General features: G+C 38.0%; 2 protein-coding genes across 13 annotated transcripts in view; one reads left to right on the top strand and one right to left on the bottom strand.

Annotated features, from left to right (window-relative positions):
* The window catches only part of RALGPS1 (Ral GEF with PH domain and SH3 binding motif 1), a 120,028-nt gene that overhangs the window by 55,884 nt on the left and 41,014 nt on the right, over positions 1 to 23,130 (bottom strand). The window lies entirely within an intron of this gene.
* On the top strand, positions 505 to 22,848 carry ANGPTL2 (angiopoietin like 2). The gene is made up of 5 exons (XM_080401479.1): positions 505 to 643; positions 9,383 to 10,239; positions 19,963 to 20,156; positions 20,395 to 20,665; positions 21,199 to 22,848. Exons 2-5 carry the CDS (start codon positions 9,432 to 9,434, stop codon positions 21,396 to 21,398), a joined length of 1,473 nt encoding a protein of 490 aa, XP_080257605.1. The 5' UTR covers positions 505 to 643; positions 9,383 to 9,431; the 3' UTR covers positions 21,399 to 22,848.

Here is a 23,130-nt window from a genome sequence, read left to right on the forward strand (position 1 = left end):
CACTGCCCCGCGACCTCCGCCCGAGGCCGAAGGTCATCGCTTTCACACGCAGGGGGTGCGGCGCTTCTCACGCTGGTCGGCGGCCAGCCCTGAGCCGGTGGCCCCCGGGGCTGCCGGCCCGCCCGCCGTGCCCTGCCGAGCCCGCGGCTGCCGGCGGCGTGGCCAGAGGCAGCCCCGGGCGAGCGGGCGGGCCCGCGGCGGGGCCAGGAGGTCTGTCGCTGGCGGGTCCCGGCGCCGGTGGGAGGAGGAAGCGCGTTTGTCCAACCAGCTCCGTGCGGCCCTGACTTTCTTTTTTTTTCCCTGCCTTTTCCCCCCGCCAGGATGTGAGCCTGCCACAAAGGAGCCGAGGTCCGAGCCAGGCTGCTGGCGCCTGGCGCGGGGCGATGGGCGCCAGGCTGTGAATCCCAGCGCTGGGCTCGCCCCTCTCGCCAGGAGAAGGTCCCGCCGCGCCCCCACGGCAGCGGGGCTGCGCCCGGGGAGCCCGGCTGCGGGGCGCCTGGAAGAAGAAAAACGGAGAAGCCTCTGGCAGCCCGCCGCCGCCGCGCAGCGCTCCCGAGGCTGCCGCGGCCGAGCGGCCCCGCCGCCCGCTGATGGAGGCGCGCTGAGGGCGCAGCAGCGCGGAGCGCGGCCCCAGCCGGCCCGGGTAAGGCAGAGCGCGGCCGGCGCCGGGGCCCCCCACGGGCGGGCGGCCCGGGGCGGGTGGGGGGCGGGGGGAACAGTGCTGCGCCCCGCGACACCCAGCTAGAGCCTGCTCGTTCCTTTCAAAAAAAAAAAAAACAAACCCACGAACATAGTAAAATACAGCTGTAAAGATAGTTGAGACATTAGACGTAGTGTCTCACGTTGAGACACAGATGCCAGGCAGCAAAGAGCCTTCTTGCCATGATTTTCAGGAATATGAAATCTTTTCAGTCTCATCTAATTCTGTATGTAACTCTGGGCTTCATGCTTCCTCTAATGCACCGAAAATGTATACTTGCCTTTCAACAAACTTTCTAGGACATACTAATTTCTGTGATCGCTTTCCTAAAGGACCACCTGTGTCTCTTAACTCAGTCTTACCCTCGTGTCTCATCAAGGGGATGTAAAAGTTCCTGGAACTTCAGTCTATACAATAAGTATTTGAAAGATTTTGCAAAAATTTCATTTAAAAAAGAACCCAGCATTTACGAGTACCTCTGTGTAAGTGTTACATATTTACTGTATGATCTAACTGCTATTTTTCATGGGCAAAATGAGTCACATTTATTAAGACATGAATCTGTTTAAGGACTATTATGGACAATCTGCATGCGCACATATGAGCACACACAGTATGAGCACCTTTTAGTGGTGATTGGATTAAGTGAAAATAAGGTGAGGCCACTGTTAAGGGAAGCAACAACAAAAGCAGTGCCCTCTCAATAATTACATTCCACATCTATGACAGAACTTTAGTAAAGCACAAAAAACAATCCACAAACAGCATGACTAAAATTCTTGGTAATCCAGACAGAAAATTTGTACTTCTTATAACTAAAAAAGCTACCTTTTGCCAAAACTTAAAAAAAAAGTTACATGGCAGCAAAAGATACATAGTTTCTTGCAGCACTTAATAGTACTTAAAAACAAAAGCTCTCCAAGAGCTAATTAAGTTACTCTCATTCTGAAGCGCTGATTTAGTCATCCATTCCCCTCAATGAAAAAAGTTTTCCTTTTAAGAATGAACTAGTGTTTGAACTGAAATTTCACCACAATTTTAAGTAGACAGAAAAGCTGAGTATAGAATACATTGTAGTAAAAGTATCTAAAGCAATTAATTGGTTTCTGATAGTGTGACACTGCTTACAATGTAATTTGTAACTAGTGGCAAACCCCCAAAAATCATTCCCCCTGTGAGTTTGGGGTTAAATTGTTCAATTTAGTTTTACATCATGTTTTCATAATTGAAGCTGCATGCTGTTAGGTGTCAGCCCTTCCTTATCCTCTATGATATATATTTACTTTGAAACTTCAAATGAAACTTTAAAGCTTTCCCTAATACATGTGGCATGCACGGTACTGTGCTGTATTTTCACTGTGAATTGCCATTTCCTTTTATGAAACTGGAAAAAAAAATCCTATCTGTGATCAGGTTTTTAACAGCAGTACTCTTCATCTAAAAATCAAACCACACTAGTTAATTCTGAAAGAAAACCCATACCAGTGGAAGTCTCTCTCCTTAGAAAAGGAGCAAAAATTAAGTCACATTAAATATAAAGACTACCTGAAAAATTGGGAGGATAGATTAATGTAATTCCATGCAAGAGAATGTTTTGGAGAAGGAGTAAGAACAGAGCTCTGAGAAAAGGGGCAGGGAGTAAGAAAGAAAGTAGCTTCAGAAAATTCATGCTTATCTATCTTATCACAATGATGTTGTGAAATCCAGATCATATTACTGGCCTGGTGCCTGGAACATGCCAGCTAACTGCAAGTCCACAAACACTGACTATCAAAGGATACTGCAGAAGCAAGAACTAATGTTTGTTAAGAAAAAACCAAAGCAAGCCCTCTGATCTTCATTTTCGACACCCTTGCTCCATTGTTTTTACAATCCAATTAAAATGTAAAACTGCACTAATCTAAAAATCCCTTTTAGCATCAGAGACAAAAGTATTAAAGAAACAGTGAAGATCTGTTGCTGTTTTTAATGTTTCTTCATGATAGAAATGTGAATTCACACAATCAAATAAAACAGTTTATCTTTTCAAGAATCAATGTGGTAACAGCTGACACCATGCCTTTTGCGAATGTGCCTTCATTTATATGTCTAAATGCTTGAGCAGTTTGCACAAAAGGTACCGCAGCATGTAAGATATGTAGGAAAAGCCAGCTCACTGAATGACTGCTAGCCTCGTTATATTAATTATGGCCAGCACACAAGAACTGATTAACCCACAGAACTGAATTTTGTAACAGCAATTTAGCGTAGCAAAATGAACTCAACTGTATGTAGGATATCACTGCTACCGGTTTCTTCTAAATCAAAACAACTGTACAGGGAAAGGTCAGAAAACTGTGTTGTGCCAAGAGTGTGTACCTCATCCTTCTTATATATGTGTTTTTTTCATCATCTGGGTATTTCTGAAAGGCTCTGAAGTATCAGTTTTGTTACGGTGCATTAGATTCTGGCATGTCAGACCTGCACACACTCTCACCAATCCAGCCTCTAGACTACAAGCCCTTGAGTCAGAGCAAGTTACAAGGATGGGAGCAAGCTGTCAGTGTTGGACCTTGCCTATCCACTCTTTAAAGAAATTAAACTCACCTATTAACAACAACAACAAAGAATGTATGACACAAATAAAACCATGTATAGAAAATAGAGAGTGAAATAATAACACACACACACCCCACTTCTGGAATTAAGTCTCTAAGGGATGTAATACTCTGGGAGCCTTTTTAGGGAGGCCGAGTGACAGCGATAGAAAATGGTAGTGGTTTGTTGTAAAAACAATAGTTGTTATCCCAAAGGTAAAATTACTTAAATGGAGAATCCTATTTTATTTTGACAGTTTACTGAGCACTCCAGCCTAAGTGTAAAAAGTCACATAGGAAAATCTACTCCTTCACCTTGTTTACCATAATTATTATAACTGAAGCCCTGTAAACTAAAAATGCCTCCTTAGTTCCTGAGCTGTGACATACAAGCCATTAAAAATCTAGTCTCACTTTTTGCAGAATTCCTTCTATCTTCATTATATTGCCAGGTTCTGATGTATTAGATCCTCAAACAATCTAATTAAGAAAAAAACCTATCAATTTTACCATCGTAATAAATTCAACTATACTGCCATTCAAATAGTTAATGAAGTCCCCAGAAATCCCCTTCTCTAATATCCTAGTTTTAGCACAGAAAATTGCCTTCTCTGTAAAGCAGTCCCCAAGGATAGACAGTGTCACATATCGCTCGTACAAAAGCTGCATTTATGTAGCTCAGCGCATCACACTTTCATACCTACAGTCCTCTGGCTTAATAACAGTTTACTATATATAGAAAAACAAGAGCAGCAGCAAAAACCAGTTTACTACTTTTACCTACTGGGTTCCTTTATGTTCCTTTCCTGTAGGAGTAACCCATGCATACCAATGCAATTTAAGACAAAAAATTTATATTCCGGTTTGAAATCTAGGCAGTTGTTTTCCATGTTTGTCTTAGTTAAGAGGTTTTCCACACAGGACTTACACAGATCATTATTTTGCTTTTGTATTTCTCCAAAAGGCTATACTACAGGTGGTGTCTTCCTTCAATGTCAAAACATTTCCTCCTTGAACAGACTTGTAATCCAAAGCAAAGCATAATAAAGTTCAGTGTTCAGCCACCACGCAGTGTTCTTCCTATAATCTCAGCTCTTTTTTTGCAAAACACTGAAAAGCATAGCTGTAAAAAGAATATTGTATGAACTCCCAGAGGCAAGTTGCCAATCTCTCAATGGCTGAAAGACTCCACACTGCAAAACTACTTGAGGTCTAGATGCAACACGGCCCACAACATACACTCAGGCTTTCACGAACACCTTTCTTTCCAAAGCAACACTGCAAACATCTATTTTATGAACAAATTTCACGCAACAAAGAACAGCCATAGCACTGAAAGACTATTGGCAGTATTTTCAAATAAGCTTAACGATGCTTTATTTTGTTATTACAAATATATTTTTCATCTGATGGAAACATACCTTTGTTCTCTTCTGTAGAAAGAAAAGCCCAAGAATGAGTAAAATATTTCATAAAACCTGAAAGAGATAGTCAACCCGTCTATTTTGTAAAAATGAGATCCTCTGAAGCATGGCATCAGAACTTATAAATAATGAAAAAGGTATACGTGTTGAAATATCCACAATGAAATGTGTTCAGGTAGCTTAAAAAAAATAAATTAATGCTTCCTCTTATGGCAAGCTGATTAAAAAGTGAGCATTTGCCAAACAGTGATACTTCGCACGTAGAAGTATTTTTGCCTTGTATTATTTCAGGATCATGACAGTGATTAAACTACACGATGTGAAACACCTGCATAATTTTAGATGGTGAAATACTCAAATCATATATCCGTAACAATCAAAAGGCAATATATTTTGACTAACCAGAAGTCCCATATAAGCATGAGAGAGTACAGGACAGAAAAATATTTCAAAGCACAGCCAAAGAAAGATTTTCTTTACATTTTCCCTTTAAAGGACAGGAAAAAACAATCAAATCCTGAAACATCTGATACCCTTTCAGAAAGTTTATTTCCTCTTTTTTCAGCAGATCATGGGAACATCCTCAGTTGGGCAAACAATGAACAAACAAACAAACCAACCTATTATTACCTACTTTCAGTTATATACACAGATAGGGGCCAACATTTGGTCTACAAACTGACATTTCAACCAAAGCACTTATGCTGGCTAGGAGTATGAAAAATACTATGATTATAATCCACACAACAACGCTGCCACAAGTTTTCATACAGATGCAGTTATACTAGCAAAAGACAAATAAGAAAAAAAACCCAACACCAAACCCAGCCATTTTGCCTGAATAAAGCAATCTATACTGCCCAGTAGGGTAACCAAACACAGTTTGAAGTGTATCTGCACTAGGGCAAGTTTGTTCCAACTGAACTCCCATGAAAAGTGCTTTTACGTGTACAAAAGTCTTGAACAGCCAGAATCTGGAAATGGAATTATTACAAACTTCCATACTTTTCCTAATTAGAAGTTCTATTTGATTTTTGATTAAAATGACACATATCTATCTTTCTAAGTGTGCTTCTTTCACTTCTCCTGTTTTTTGTTTGTATGCTTGCTTGTTCAAGTTTGTCAGTGTGCAGGAGGATAAAAGACAGACGTGCTCCATTTCCAGTAATTAAGAAAATCTGCACCAAACCTGCAAGCATGCTTTTGTATAGTGTAGCTTTGTGCAATGGTGAGCTTGAAAAGTGTACAGCTGCCTAAGTGCAGTTCTGCGCTGGGGACAAATATGGTCCAAGTGATACAGTTCCCTCCCAGTCCATGGCAGAAGAGTTACTGGGAGAGGGAGAGAGGAAGAGCAGGGCTGAGCCAGAGAAACAGGAAGAACAGCAATCAGCAAGCAACAGCACTAGTTACGTAAAAAGAACACTAGCTATTACTTGGCATGAGCGCAATAGAAGAAAACTGAAAGCTAGTGTGTTAGACATCAAATAAATAATATCTTCCTCTCCCATGGGAAGAAATTCTGATGTCCTCCTACTCAAAGGGGAAGACACTAAAAAGCATTAAATTCTTCCCTGAAATTGTTCCTCTGGCTTCCCTCCCCACTTCCTCCAGTAAGCTTTTTTCCTCCCTGAAAGATTAATCATTGAGAGTTGCTCAAATAAGCATGATTTATGAATGTCATTTAAATCCAACTGCAGAAAAGAAAGAATGCCATTTATGTTATGTAGTCCATCACAATATGGAAAAAATAGGGCTCATTCAGAACACTTCTTTTTTTAATTGAACAAGTACAGACAAAAAAAGACTTAAGAGATCACTTCATAAACAGACTGCAGGAAGAAGGACATCTGAAGACAGTATGGTGCTTGCTTCTCTTGGTACAGGAGCATTCTCTTACCAATGTACTTTTCCTTCCGGTCTTTTTTCTTACAGGAAGAACACCTTAGAAAAAGTGACATGCAGACAAGGCCATGAGAGAGAAGCATTTCAGCATGGCCTAATCATGCTGGTGTCATTCACTGATGGCTTACCTTCTGCAAACAGTGGTCAAGCCCCAGAAGAGGCATCCCAGAGAGGTGGCTGATGCCCTGTGCCTGTTAGTGTTTAAGAGGCATTTGGACAATGCCCTTAATACTGTGCTGTAACTTTTGGTCAGCCCTGCAGTGGCCAGGCAGTGGGACTAGATGATCATTGTAGGTCCCTTCCAGCTGAAATAGCCTGTTCTGTTCTATTTTGAAAGATGTTTGAACTGATACGTTAAGACGAGTCTGATGAACTCTGTTCCATTTTTTTCCTAAACAGTTCTTAAACAAAACTGGGGGAAAATCAAACTGTTATATGTTGCTCTGTATTTCCTCAGCCTGGAAAAGAATGTGCACCCCAAATGCTCAACTGAAGACATGAGATGCTCTAACAAAGACAAGTGAACTGAGGAAAAAATTAGTTTCTTTTCAATGGTCACAGTAATTACAGTTGGGGGGGGGGGAGAATTTAAATTCAAACAGTGAAATAAAATCCATTTTACACCTATATGTGAGACACATTTGCAAAAACAGTCCATCTGTGCAGGAATATGAGCCTTGGAAAACTGCCAGGGTTTCCAAGTGTGACCTGCTGTGCAAATGCTTATTATGCAAGTTAAAGCTGTCTGGGGTGAATTTATGTTCCCTGTTTTCCAGGGCTCCAAATACCATTCCTTTACTTACAGAAACCATGTCAAACTACAAACTCTTATCTCATAAGTTTTCAAGATTTTTGACAAGTTCTGAAAAGCACAATTCCTTTCCATTTGCAAAACCGAAAGTGAGTTTATTCCAAATAAGAAACTGAGGCAAAAAGGTATATCCAAAAACTTTAAGAAGGATCAGGCCCTGGCGCTTTTGTTTGAAACATTTACAGTAAGTTCTATGGTTTACTGCAAAACAACAGAAAAAAATCTGAGTGACTAACAACCCTATGAATAAGTATTTTAGCATGCATATCCATCAGTATCTTGAAACTCAAAAAAATTTCTTAAAACTCAGCAGCTGCCTAGAATCACAGGACAATTCAGACTGGATGGGACCTCACCTTGATCTTGCGAAGCAAAGCTAATTTCAACATTAGGCAATGCTGCTCAGAGCCTTGCCTAAATCGAAACTATATATTTCCAGGAATGGAGATTCTACCACCGCTTTGGTCCTTTGTCACACTCACTGTGAAATCCTTTTTTTCTAAAACACAAAATGCATTTTTCCTGCAGCAATCTGTATCCATTGACCATTATACTTTCACTGTGCACTTCCAAAAAGAATCCATTTTTACAAACACCCGTTAAGTAGCTGAGGACAGCAGCAAGATGTCTCCTTCACCTTCTCGTCTGGAGGCTAAACAAACCTAGCTCTTTCTGCTGCTCCTCATATGTCATGTCTGCCAGCCTCCAGCTATCCATGTGGGCAGTGCTCAGCTGGACTTGTGCCAGCTTCTCACAGCTGTTACAATTATCATTTCAAGTCATTAAAAAAAAAAATCATTGTACTGAAGATGACCAAGTAGAAAGGTGACAGTTATTTAAGCTTATTTCTTGTTAATTCTTATTTCATGTGCAGTTTTACAAGCAAAGAAAAATATGATGGCAGCACCAACAAAAAGCTGGTAGAAATACATGCTAGCAGAGTGCTGTTCAAGCAGCTGATAAGACTGGTCTGTGACAAGGGCATTCCTGGCAATAGTGACAATGCTAAGCTCATGTTTCCAAGACAACTGTTGCCTACAATGTTCTGGTATTGACTTACTTCTTAAGAGACTGCGATGCCTCAAATTTCCACCTTGGCTATGAGTCTCCTCTGAGAGCTAAGTTACTTTAATTCCACCAAAAGGGTACTGTTGCACTACATCAATAAACAGTACTAGCTAATTTTAATAGCTGGGGGTCATCTTTGCCCATCATGCACATATGTGTTTTTACCCTTCCAAGAAAGGACTAAGAAGCTAAATGATCAGGTTGAGTGTAAAGACAGTGTCTATAGTAAGAGTCACAATAAATATTTTAGTTGTAAATTCTACTAGTCTGGAAAACCAACAAATTTTTCTGCCTATGATATCTGGGAAGTAGAGTTTTTATTTTATAATTATAAGGACTAATATGGAGTAAGTTTTTCCTTTTTTTTTTTTTAACTATGAGGTTCAATACTGCTGACTAAAGTAAAATTGTTACATTTCACCTAAGCTACATTTCCTGCAACATACCTGCAGTTGTAAAATACTGCAAATGAGGTATTTGATATTTTTAGAACTTTTAACAGCACATATTAACTTACATTCCATTTACATTTAAAAGTTATATTTGTAACTGTAAGAAATGAAAATATAATTCCTATTAAAATGAAAACACCAATCCTGGAAACTTTTGTGGTACTTGCCTAGAAGAAAGAACTCTTCAAATTCTGGCATTTATTACTTAGTTTCTTGTGGTTCTTGGCAGGGTTTAGATACACTAGCAACTAGTAACCACAGAATGACACAACTATTGCCCACGACGTCCTTAGCCAACAGAAGATCATGCTGGATAAGAAAAATACCTCATTTGTATGCAGACATACTAGTTACTGTGTAGTATTTTGTAAGTTGTAGAACAGATTATCAATTTTAAGTTTGCATTGATTTCCTATTTGTTACTTACTGTTGAATTTATTTTAAAACAGATTTTAAAAGCTTCTTTGCAGAAGAATATTTGACCAGAACTAGAGGATCATGATGACAACAAGATTCATCTGTTTAATGCTAATCGCTGTTGTGGGAGCTACTGCTAGCAAAACACAGGAATTTGAAGGCAATGATGAGGAAACAGAACAAGAATTCATTTATATGAACAGACATAAGCGTTCCAGTGACACACAGGACAAATGCACTTATACCTTTATTGTACCTCAGCAGAGAGTGACAGGTGCCATTTGTGTTAATTCTAAGGAGCCTGAAGTTCTACTTGAAAACAGGGTAAATAAACAAGAATTACAGTTACTTAACAATGAACTTCTTAAACAAAAGAGACAAATAGAAACTCTCCAGCAACTGGTAGAGGTGGATGGCGGGATTGTTAATGAGGTTAAACTCTTAAGAAAAGAGAGCAGAAATATGAATTCTCGTGTCACACAACTCTATATGCAGTTACTACATGAAATTATCCGAAAACGTGACAATGCCTTAGAACTTTCTCAACTTGAAAATAAGATTTTGAACCAAACTGCAGATATGTTACAGCTTGCAAACAAGTACAAAGACCTGGAGCACAAGTACCAACATCTGATGTCAATTGCCAATAATCAGTCAATAATAATTGCCCAACTGGAAGAACACTGTCAAAGAATGCCACCCATAAAGCCACTGCCACAAACTCCACAGCCACCAAATAAAGTATACCAGCCTCCTACTTACAATCGCATTATTAACCAGATATCTACTAATGAGATTCAGAGTGATCAGAACTTAAAGGTTCTGCCACCTACCTTACCAACTATGCCGGCAGTTACTAGTATTCCAACCTCAACTGATAAACCATCTGGTAAGTAATATTATTGTTATTGATATATCTGCATTAGTTTCTGCTACTATGCAGTGGGGAACATTTTAACTGTAATATAAAAAAATGGAGACAGAATTTATTTAGCAAAATAAATGCAAATTAATTATTTTTAACTAAGTGAGATTTCTTAGATCTGAGGCTGTCTGTATATGTCTTGTGTATTTTTCATATATGTGTTGTACAAGCACAGAAAGGAAGCAAAAAAAAAAAAGAATTCTGAATGTAACAGATTCAGATACACTAGCCCCACAGATTTTTCTCATGTTAGTTTGCCAGGACAAACCCACCATTTATATTACATGTTTGGGATAAAGGAGCTGCAGAAAAATCTTACTAATCAACAGTCAATCATCTAAATTTTATTTACCTGTGCCCAAGACAGAACTGTTACAATTCATGACATCTGAAGGGGTTTGACACTCTTTGTGTAAACATTTATGAAGTTATTACAGATTAGCTGATCTAGCATGTGATACTTTTTGTGCTCATGTAACTCAAAAAGGATTATGTATCTGCTCTGTACCTCCTACAGGGCACTAGTGTTCTAAGGCAGGAGCAAAGGGAAGCAAGTGGTGGAACAGTAAGGGATAATACACAGCTCTCTAAGAGTCTTAAGAGTTCTGCTGTAAGCAAGATTAGAGGCATCTGAAATCACATTAGAGATCAATTGATCTACATGATAAAGAAGTAACAGGTAAAGAACCCAGTTTCATATATGGTGCCACATATTTAAAAAATGTAGTTCAAGTAATATGTGTCCCATACAAGAGAAGTCTGTTCTTCAGTGTCTGGGCAACATGTACTTGCTTCAGAAAAAAGATGGGGGACCAAAAGATACCTGAAACTAAGACAGGCACACAAACTGCACTCAGAATGTATTTCAAGGCTATCTGCAACATATTCCAAAAGACATCATCGAACTCTTTAAAGTTATCAAATAATACCACTGTCACGTTAAAAAAACAACACAAACCAACCCAAAACAAAAACCTTATTTCTCCATGGGAATATCCACAATGAAATAAACTTGAGCAGGTCTTTCAGTCTAAAGCAGTCTCTAAAGCACTTTGCTACAAAGCAGTTTTTCACAATATTGCCAGAGATTAACTCACCAAAGCTTGCATTTTGGCATGCAGAACCTCAGCCAAAAATATCATGATTCTAATGTTCTATGTAAAAAAAAAAACAAACAAAAACCAACAACAAAACCCCAAACAAACACAAAAACAAAACAGAAAAAATTCAGGTCTATTACAATTTCTTTGGAGCAATACACTACAGGATAGCCTCTTTAATAATTACATCTTGACTTCGATCTCAGAGTAGGTTCAAGCTTTATTTCCTATCTTTCTGTAAGTGAAGTATCTTTCAAGTGTTAAGACCTTTCCCCTTCCTGTACACTCTTGTGCTTTTAAGTACCCAAACTGGAGCTGAGGCTTCACCATCACAGAGCAGAATAGAAAAGTTACTTCATGTGCAGAGTACTTTTGTTGATCTATCCTCATACAGCACCTTCCTTTTTTGCAAAGTAAAACACAGACTTGTCAGCAACTTACAGCCCTCTAGAACCTCTCTAGATCTTCACCTGAGGAAGTGCTGCTTTGCTTATCCAGCTATTTTTCATGCTCATCTCCAGAAGTCCCTTCCTAAGTCCACGATTCTAAAATAAGATTTGACACCTACTACTTCTCCCTTATCTATATAACTTATCAGAAAAAGAAGTCTCACATTTCTTCTGCACAAATCCATTACAATGCTCATTTCTCTCTATTTTCTTGTTTGCAGCAGTTTGGTTTGTTCAAGCAAATTTCTGACAACTCAAGTTAAGCTATTCAACTGTTCACATCCAGGGTATCCTCATCCCCTCTCCTCACCTTCCTTTTTGGGCAAGGAACACGTAAATACCTTTTCCTCATCCTCCAGAATATTCTCCCCTCAAAAAGCACATCTCAAACAAAATCCTATCCCACAATTAATGGTGTAAATGATGCTTCAGCCAGGTGTTTAGAATGCACTAGGAGAAACCCACAAAACCACCCCTACCACCCCCCAAAACAAACAAAACCCACCACACAACTCCCCAGCCACTGGGAAAAAATCCATTTGTCCAGTCCTTTCTATACTATGTCTTGAGTTCTCAACCTTTGCCAAAGCTCCTGGCTCTACTAACCACTGATGACCCAACCTAGGCAATGAAACTGAGGCAAAACGGAAGAAAAATGTTAAATGCCTTCTCAAGTTTAATCTGTTGACAGCTCTCCTTCCTCACAAAGGATCAGACCACTATTTTCCCTTGATCATAGACTTACTAGTGTCTTACTACTCTCAGTAGCTTTATTTCATTTTATACGTTTTGTCTGCACTGTTGGGTTTTTTTTTTTTTTGGGGTGGGGGGCTGTTGGTGGTTGTTTTGTTAAAAACAAAGAAGGAAACCAACCCCGCAGACAACAGCCATGCCTAATACCTGAAGCTAGCATCTGCTTTGTCTGAGCCTTCTTCATATCTCCAAAGCTACTGGAAAGGTCATGATTTAGCCAGCTCAGTTTCTTATCCTTTTCCATAGCCACCTTCTACAATAGCAAAGTCTATTGCAACGTCCTCGGAGACTCTTCAACAAACTCAAACTCTTCACTTGTACTGACTGTCTAAAGCATTTTCTCTGTACACACTCTGAATTTGCTGGTGTCTGTTACATTTAAGTTCATTTTCTTAGTTTTGCTTTTCACTTTCCTTTCTTAAGAATTGTGGCCTCTATTATTTCCCAACCACGATCACCTACACTGCTTTCCATTTCACACTTTCAGTCAATTCTTCTCTACTAACTAGGTTAAAATATAATATATCCTGTGGTTTTTTGCTTTCTCTATTTTAGGTATCTATGACAACCTCATCCCTAACAAATTCCAAAAACTTGCTATGTATTTTTTTTATTTGCTGTATTCTTTTCCCAACCAAGAGACAGTTGGAAGAGGTAGGCAACAAGTGTCAAAACCCACACATTTAAGTTAATTATGCACATAAACTGTGTAGAATGTGACTTCAGTTATTTCACTGTTTTAAAACACATCTTGTATTTCCTTTACATTTGTGTTAATGATTCAAAATTAATTAAAAGCTACGTGGACCCAAGCTTCCAGTTCCCCATGAAGCACAATATACGATTACAGACTCTCACCAAATCCATAAAAGTCATATACAAGAGCCTGAAATATGAAATCTAATTTTTGTAAAAAATAATGCAGTGTGAAAGTATTAGTGCAGAGCACAATTAAGTGAATCTTTAATTCATAAAAGCAATTTACATGGACCTGTTGGAGCAGGTCCAGAGGAGGGCCATAAAGATCTCAGAGGGCTGGAGCACCTCTCCTGTGAGGAAGGGCAGAGAGAGTTAGGGCCGTTCAGCCTGGAGAAGGGAAGGCTCCCCGGAGACCTTTGAGCAGCCTGACAGTACCTAAAGGGGCTGGCAAGAAAGCAGGAGAGGGACATTTTAGCAGGGCCTGTAGTGACAGGACAAGGGGCAATGGCTTTAAACTAAAAGAAGGTAGATTCAGAGTAGGCACAAGGAAGAAATTCTTTACAATGAGGGTGGTAAAACACTGGCACAGGGTGCCCAGAGAGGTGGCAGATGCCCCATCCCTGGAAACATTGAAGGCCAGGCTGGACAGGGCTCTGAGCAACCTGATCTAGTTGGAGATGTCCCTGCTCACTGCAGGGGGCTTGGACTAGGTGGCCTTTAAAGGTCCCTTCCAACCCAAACCATTCTATGATAATCCTAGCACCCTCTCCTTTTTATTTTTTAATTGCACATTAAAAAAATATTTGAGAAAATATTTGAGAACATGTTTAGTACAGTTTAATTATTCAAGTTAAGGTCAAAAAATAAAATATGATTAGAGAAATTTTTTATTAATCCAAACACCATTAATGGCTGCAGAAAACAGAAATAAAGGAGATGCAAGACAAAAACAGTTGGGGAAAAAAAAAAATCACGTGGTTTGGGTTAGCAGAATTGCAGATGCAATTTTAAGACTTATTTCACCTTCTTCAACTTGGCATAAATGGGTGCACATCCAAAGCAATACAGTACATCTCACACAGTCAGTTATCAAAACCTGTTCTGGTCTTTATGTAACATAAATGTGTGGTCTCTTCATTACACAGCTGTATCTCCACCCTAGACGTCTAATACGACCAAACTTTTGTAGTTAAATGTGTTTGTGCCAGTAAACATGTACTGTTTAGATGACAAAGGTACTATTCCTCAAAGGTCTGCCTCACTCCCTAGAAGTGATTTTATCAAAATCATCTGTCTGAAAGTCAGGATGCTCTCCTTTTTTCAAGGGAGAACAAGATGAAATCAGAAGGAAGACTTAACATTTTGTTATTATAAAAATAACAGTCCTAGTAAAAAAACCCATCCTTTTCTCCTAACAGTGGCACATAAGCTATAAAGGAAGTTTACACAGTTGCTGCCCAATTTTTTTTGCAAAAAAAGAGGCAGTATCTGCTACTGCTGGCCAACCAGTAATATGAGTGGCCCAATTGCATTTACCTTAGTCAAAACACAGGAATCTGAACTGGAGAGCATAGTAACTGCCACAGAAATGAATTTTAACCAAATTATAAGTCATGTGTATAGAACTCTCTTTAAAGTGCTCATCTTATTTCTACATGAGTATTTTTGAAACAGCCTACTCTGTAAGTTACTTATAATTCAAAATCTTAAGAGCAGTGGCCCTTTCTTTAACAACTTTATGCAGTACTAGGATACTAGACTCTTGTGCTTACACTCAGAGGAAGGCATTTCAGAAGAAAACATTATTATGGCTATGATCTAAAACAAGACAGTAATTCTGAAGTATTTCTCTGGCATATCTGAAGTGGCAGACTTGAGAGACAAGACATAGATGAATAGCATCTTGCTAGAAATTTACTAGTAACATTTGAAGCACTGGGAATTTCAGAGATGTCATGGTCTATTGCCTCTTCAGATGATAAAAGCTGATGACTACATAACAACATCAGCAGCAAAGCAGAAAAACATGATGTAGATAAATTAAAGAACCCCAGCCTCACAGTAAAATGTTCTAGAGAAAAGAAGCTCAAAGAATGTATTGTAAAATGTGGACATCATTGGATATAAAATAATTTTAGAGATACACACATTATAATAGACAAGTTAATTTCTCTGCAAGATCTACCATCATACTTTGATCCACGCATTTCCCATAAAGTCTTATTTTATGAAGTGTAAAAAAGATGCCCCAATGCTCCTGTTGTGCATTCTTTGCAAAAATAAAAGAAAATGTAAAAAATACTTGGTTTTGATTCAGAGTAGAAGAATTTGCAATTTTATCCATAAATGGTTTACTTCAAATTCTTATTTGTGCATTCTTGTTTCCCACTTATGCCCAAAAGAATAAGTTAGGTAAGTTTAATCCTCTCTGCGAAATACTGAACATGTACACATCACTGAAATTCTACAGAAAAATAAGAAAAAATTTAAAAATATCAGTAAATAGCCAGTAAGTCACCTGATGTCAACACCACGATTGTTCAAAATGACTGCAATTATATTGTATCCATTCTACTAAGCAAATATTAACTCCAAGTAAAATTTCTATAGTCCTATTTAGGAACATTGCTCCTTTAGACTTGTTTGAAAGAGCTAGAAGTCTAATGAAAGACTTAAGGATTAAATGGTTTAGCTGTGACACTAACAACAACCCCTTAGAGTTACAACCCAGAGGTTTGGGGTGGGAAGGAGGGCTATAACATACCAAACCCCAGCAACTTTGCATTCATTAATGCTTAGTAACTGCAAGTTTTAATATACCAATGCAAAAATTAGATGTGGTTTATCTACAACAGGTTTTAGTTTACAACATCAAAAAGTTTATCTCACAAGGTCAGTAACTCAAGCAGATCTGATACAATAATTTCTTAGAATGTAGAATTCTACACGCAACAGGACAAGCACTGTTATGTGAAGCACTGCTACATATTCTGCATAAACTAGAGTTACATAAATAGTTTATAAAAATATTCTGCTTTGTATGAATTTGCTAGTGCAACGCTGGAAGATGACTAGACACAAGACAAATGAAAGATGAACTTGAAAACTGAATGAATATGATTCATCATCTTTACCCAACAAATCAACCAATTTTTTCTGAGAACAAAACATTTCCTAGCCAGTTACACCAATTGTATGAATGATATGAAATGTATGTTTTCTTGTGCAACTGCTGTGGAAGACATTATTCCTAGACAAACATGCACACAAACCAGTTCATTATACTCTACCAGATAAAACTTGCAGGTAAACATTTTAACCCCATGCTGCATTATAAAAAATACAGTGAAATAGTTAAATAATGAGCAGCAAGCAATGCTGCTAAGGTTAACGTAATATTAATATACAGTGTATGCTAATCTTATATGGTCACACACTTTTTCAAAAAAGGCATTAGTAGCATAGAAAATTAAACATACATAGTAACAAGACAGACTATATATTCATACTGCTAATTACGGCTTAATGAAGCCGGTGGTTTGAACTGATACATTTTTTAGCTGAAGCAATGCAGATTCTGTAAAAACTCTGGATAGGAGCAATTCAAGTAAGAAATACTGAAATGTGATCTGAAGATTATTTAAACAGGGTAAAGAAGTATTATGCCAATATATAAATGCAAGGGCAAGCCAATCATGTATGTGCTTCCAAATACTACCACTTAAACAAAACACACACATAAAAAAAAAAGGAAAGAAAGAAAACAGATCCAAGAACTAGAAAATCGGGGTTTTAGCAAAATTTGATATAATAGCCTATCCGAAACATGGAGTCACAAACGACACAAAATAGCAGAATATTCTAACAAACAAAAATGCATAAACTAGAAGTGCTAACTGAAAAGGTAAAAAGTTTTTAAGTACCATAGAGACTGTTTAAAGACACCCTACCAGAAATCCAGAACTATCCTTTCATCCCAAAAAAAGGACTTTGAGAAGACCAGGCAATCTTGTCATGGTTAAGCAGCTTGGTAAAAGAGCAGTATTACAAGAAAGATGACATCACTCAGAGCACTGAAGTCATGTCCAAATCAGGAAATAAGAGAACAACCTATTCTGTCAGGTTAAATATAAAGACACATGATTATCTTAAGAATTACTTGCAAAAGGAAAAAAGGGCATAATAAATCTGATTTCTAACACATCAGGAACAGGAAGCATGACTAAAAGTTTATAGGGAAATATAAGATATACTCTCAAAAATGAAGGCAACAGTAGAAAATCTAAATTAATTCTGGTATGAGTATTCACTGAGAGGACACTTTGAGGTTCCCGTGTTGACTAGGTTAGTGGCGAAGAGGGAACCCTGCAGGATTTATCTCAAACCGAAATGTTGGTAGAAGAGGATATAAAGCCAATGGATAGTGAATACTAACAAACTGCAAAGAGTAAAGCACATCTGCCAAGAGTTCTAAAGGGAACTGAATATGAAACAATTAACTAATGTGTAATCTCACAGAATTGCCTTGGTATGTGAGGAATGAAAGGTGGCCAATGTGATATTGAAAAAAAAATATTTCCACTAATTGATAGAAAATATGCTAAGAACAGTAGAACAAGCAGTAAACCAGTCTGAATCACATATCATCATCCAATCACCTTGAATAAGAATCAGCTTGGGTTTTGTAATACCAATTCTGTATCACTTTTAGAGGTATTTGAAGGGCTCAGTGCCTATGCAGACACAGTTCTTGTTGATAACTGTACATACATATTTCCACAAAGCACTGAACAGGTTTCTTCCTAAAGGTGTTGAAATTAAGCTGCAAAGTACAAAGAGCGAGCCACATATAAATAAACCATAAATATCCCTTAATTATTTTTTCATGAGGCAGAATTAGTCACGGTCTCTTATAGAGATCTGTGCTGGGGCCAGTCATCTTCAGTATGTTCCCTTTAATTTCTGGTGCCAGATGACAAATCTCAGACTATACAGCTCAGTAAAAAATTTTGGAAGTCTAACCACCTGTCATGGAAATGTAGTAGCACACTCTGCTTTGAAGTATTTATAACAGTTTATCTTCATCTTAAAGCACTTTCAGAGAAAAGAATCGTGCAGTAGAGCACTGTTGCCATGTGGCCTAAAAAACTTGCAAGATTAGAAAGCTGTAAATACATCATACGCTGCTATGTATTTATGAAGACAAGATGAAAGAACTGTGGTTTACTGTTTTAGGAGTTTCTTCAATAATGACTTTGAACTGACATGCTCTTTTTTGGTTTTGGTAAGTGCCACTCCACACACATTGTGATAAAATAAACAAGAGCAATGTGAAATACCAGCACTCATTACATTTGTCTTCTTCCACGCCACAGAAGTAGCCATGCAACTGTGTCAGACAATACTGCATCTACAGCTACACTGCCAGAAATCCAAACAGTTAGTCACAACAGAAACGGAGAAGGGGCTTAGAAGCAGCACTCTAGGAACAGCCTGTGAACATGACTAAGGAAAGAAGAGCAGCACATGGGTACAGATCAAAAACTTGGACTGCGCCTCTTGGTACACCGACTTGTTGATGAATTAGTCAAAAAGACCAAAAAACCCCCAGCCCAACCCTTCAAACCACTGAGGTTGTTTCTGTAAAATTTACTTAGTACTAACTCAATTACGGAGTACGAGGCTAGCTCTATCATTACCGGTGTTGGAGAGTGAATTACAAAAAAGGGTAGATGAACTGAAATAATTTAGAAGATAAATTACTCTTGAGAGCAACATATGACTCCTCATTCGGGCGGCAGGGGGAATTAATTAGGTCTCTAATCCTAAGGATTCTTGTTGACTTCACCCTTGAACTCAGGCAGCAAAGTAGCTGGGGAAGTCTACCTGCAGGTATCACCACAGACTGGTAAATCGTTTGTATCTAAATTCCTCAAATTCTTAATGAATCTATCTATCTTTCCACTGGAGAAAGTGTCTATAAAAGTCATGAATGTAAGATACTCTTTTTGAAAGTAAGCTCTTTATGGACTCTATAAACTCAAGGAAAAAAGTGCACTCTCCTTCTGAAAATAGGAGAGCAATATCTGTAATCTCTGTGAATGCCAAGTATTTTAAAAGTCTTCTCATTTATCTAAAATCTCTCTCACAATATAAATGGCCATTCCATGTTACAAATCTTCATTTGTATCTTGTGTTAGCATTTATTAAGGTAATACCTGCAACAGTAACACCTACATTATTAATTTGCGCTGCCAGTTCCATTGTTAATATCTGTGTCAGTGACATTTTTGGGGATCTAAAAAGCTGAATTTCTCAAAAATAGAAAGAGTCAAACCACATTTGTTTTCTAAAGGAAATTATTAATACTTATCTATGGAGTCATTCATATTTTGTTTCTTTGACGATATAATCAATGTTGTAAGTGTGGCTGCCTTACAATACATTTTTTAAAAAATATCTACCTTTTATCAGTAATTCATTGTGAAATGTTCCAGAAATGAAGTTACAAAAAACGAACCTGCCTGCAAACACTTAGCAGATACTGTACCTTCAATAAGAGGAAAAACAAATGTACTATTCAGCAGGAGCAAATCTACTGTAAAAATCTACCAACTGAAAACTGGCTCTGCAGTAAAGGTATGCTCAGCTGCATTGTGATGCAGAGTCCTTCTGTTTTGACACAGGGCCCTGGAGAGACTGTCTACAAGCATTAGAAGACGGCCACGATACAAGCTCCATCTATCTTGTAAAACCAGAAAACACAAACCAGCTTATGCAGGTCTGGTGTGACCAACGGCACGACCCTGGCGGCTGGACAGTCATTCAGAGGCGGCTGGACGGCTCTGTCAACTTTTTCAGGAACTGGGAGACATACAAGGTTAGGACAAGTGAGCAGTTTAATGTTTTCTACCCTCTAAAATCATCAGTAGGGTCAATAAGAAAGGTGATTTTAGAATCCGGCCAACAGCTTACTTGAAAAGGAGCTTGTGTTTACCCTTCCAGAAGGGAAAGTCTCTATAAAATAAGTTACTGTGGTTTTCTACTTAAGAATACACTAAGATTTACCACTAAAACAGATACGCAACATTAACATGCTTCTCTTGCTTCCTTTACAGCAAGGATTTGGTAATATAGATGGAGAATACTGGCTCGGATTAGAAAATATTTATTGGTTAACAAATCAAGGCAACTACAAACTGCTCATAACAATGGAAGACTGGTCAGGTCGAAAAGTATTTGCTGAGTATGCTAGCTTCAGGCTGGAGCCAGAAAGTGAGTACTACAAGCTGAGACTGGGACGCTACAATGGCAATGCGGGAGACTCCTTCACTTGGCACAACGGCAAACAGTTCACCACGCTGGATCGGGACCACGATGTATACACAGGTACGAGGCCCCTTTCAGCTGCATTGCTTTTTTTGCCTTGCTCACACCCCTTTTATATTTTTCTTCTCCTTTTTTAAAAAGGAAAAATACTTAGACATACACAGACACGCAAAAAAAGAAACTACATTTTTAGAGATTTGTCAATTAGTAACTTCTGAAGCACAGACTGCTGTGTCGACCCTTATAGGTACTAACACCGAAACAGAAATTCCCATTGAAATATTTATCATTTACACTAAACAAAGGTGTGTAAACTACACTATGGGAGGTTATTTGAAACAGTAATGCAAATAAATTTTCCGGCAAGGGAACGCAACACTAATGAGTCTATCTGTAGAACCTAGCTACAGAGCTGGCTCCTGAAGAAGCCTAAATTCACCTCATACTACATAGTATCTACAAGTTAAACACGCAGTCAAACAAGCAAACAACAAAAAACCAACAACCAAAACCAAACTTGGTTTTGTGCTTTGCTTGCTTGCTGTAAGATTGTTCATTTACTCCTAAGACTGAATCAGAGCTGTCTTTTGCAGGTAACTGTGCTCATTACCAGAAGGGAGGATGGTGGTACAATGCATGTGCTCATTCAAACCTCAATGGGGTCTGGTATCGTGGAGGACACTACCGCAGTCGGTATCAGGATGGTGTTTACTGGGCTGAATTCCGGGGAGGATCATATTCACTGAAGAAAGTTGTTATGATGATAAGACCTAACCCAAACACATTCCACTGAAATAATTCTTGTGTTGGTTTGCTCTCTTGTTCTAAAAATCATGTAAAGCTATGATGTTATTACCTGGAATTATCTTTTCAGAAATGAGGAATGTAAGATATTGTACATTTATTGCTAAGATGTGAAGGATTGTATATTGTATTTTCAATAATCTTTCCAGAAAAAAAAAAAGCTGAAGAAAAAAAAGGAACTGAAATGACATAACGTTCAGAACGTCTCTTGGTACTAAAAGTAGTTCCATTAAGCCTTTTAGAACTGGCAGTTTAGACGGACTGTTGATAAACTTTCTGGTTTTTATTCCCTGTAAATTAAGTCTGGATGGTAAAAATACTGCCATAACATTTAAATATTTTTGTATGTTATGTATAAATATTCTCAAAATACAGGAAATATTACAAACTGTACAGCAAGAGTTTTTTATTATTATTAGCAATCATTTGACACAGGAAATTATATCCTTTGAACTGTGTAGCTGGTATATGTACATTAGTGTGATTATTCTGATTTAATCTTTGTTAACTGCGTGAATGAAGTTAGTACTACATGATTTGATTTCGAGAGCAGATACCCAAACCACTACTGTCATGATAAATCCAGTCCTTCTCCTTCACTTTGAGCATTTTAATAATCTGCTCCTTTAAATCAGAATTCACATTTGATTCAAGTATTTTAGATTAAAAACACTAATGATTTTTCTTACCAAAATGACGTAGCTACCTGCATATGGAAATTCATCCAGATTTAAAACATATAAAACATGCCGTATAGCCAACAATGTTATACTACACAATAACTGTCACAGTATTTTGTACCTGACTTCAGTCATTACCTGCTGCGTAGCCTCTGTAATCAGAAATGGCTGTATATAAATTAAAGGGACTATCCAACTTTGCAGGCAAATGATGGATACCAATATATAAGCTATTTAATATCCTTAGCCAGTAGACGAAAATTATATAAAGAAATAACCTGTAGCCAAGAGAAGTTATATTTACCATATTTCACAATTATAACATATTACTGTCAAATTATTAAATAGATTTACTCATCTATATTTAGAGGTCAGTCACAACTACGAAATACAGACTGGGATAATTCTAATATTATTCTGAGGTAGGTTTCTAGAACAGATTGTTATAAGACCCATTTCAAAACAACAACTACTAAGAAAAACGTAAGTTATAGAATGCGTATAAGAGGGAGAGCAAAAGCCTCTACAAGTTAACTATAACCTTCAGTAAGCCTGTAGAATAATTACTGTGTGTTTGTGTGCGTGTGCTTGCACACTTTTTCCCTTATTACCTCATCACTTCTTTACAACAGTATGATGTGCATTAAACTGACAAGTGATGTAGCATGTGTTGTATATAACTGAAAGCAGGGTTTTTAAAATATTAGATTACCCCTGTAATATTGTAATCTGTTAATAAAGCAACAAATGTTATTTTGACATGTTCAGATTTCATCCTCTTTTAGTTCAGATAACTCATAGCAAAGTACAGATAATTACTTACTTTCACACCACTCTGCCTCATGACTCAGACACGTAACTACTATTAACATGTGTGAAGTGTATAAATATTACAACATCAAAACCAAAGCAATTTTCAGCTGAATTTCCACATATCTCAAGGAGGAAGAACTTTCTGTAGGTCATACGAAAACCCCAAAATTTTCAAACAGCATTCAAACTTTATCTTCCTCTGGTTTATCTACTGGACTATGGAAAACA

Source organism: Falco punctatus, assembly GCF_963210335.1.
Source record: "Falco punctatus genome assembly, chromosome: 9".
Classification (NCBI taxonomy): Eukaryota; Metazoa; Chordata; class Aves; order Falconiformes; family Falconidae; genus Falco; species Falco punctatus.

What these genes read in the sequence shown, in the direction of transcription:
- ANGPTL2 (XM_080401479.1), top strand. Translation starts at nt 9,432, where the DNA reads ATGATGACAACAAGATTCATCTGTTTAATGCTAATCGCTGTTGTGGGA. An exon ending in GGAACTGGGAGACATACAAG is followed by an intron (nt 20,157 to 20,394) that starts GTTAGGACAAGT and finishes CTTCCTTTACAG; the next exon opens with CAAGGATTTGGTAATATAGA. An exon ending in GGACCACGATGTATACACAG is followed by an intron (nt 20,666 to 21,198) that starts GTACGAGGCCCC and finishes TGTCTTTTGCAG; the next exon opens with GTAACTGTGCTCATTACCAG.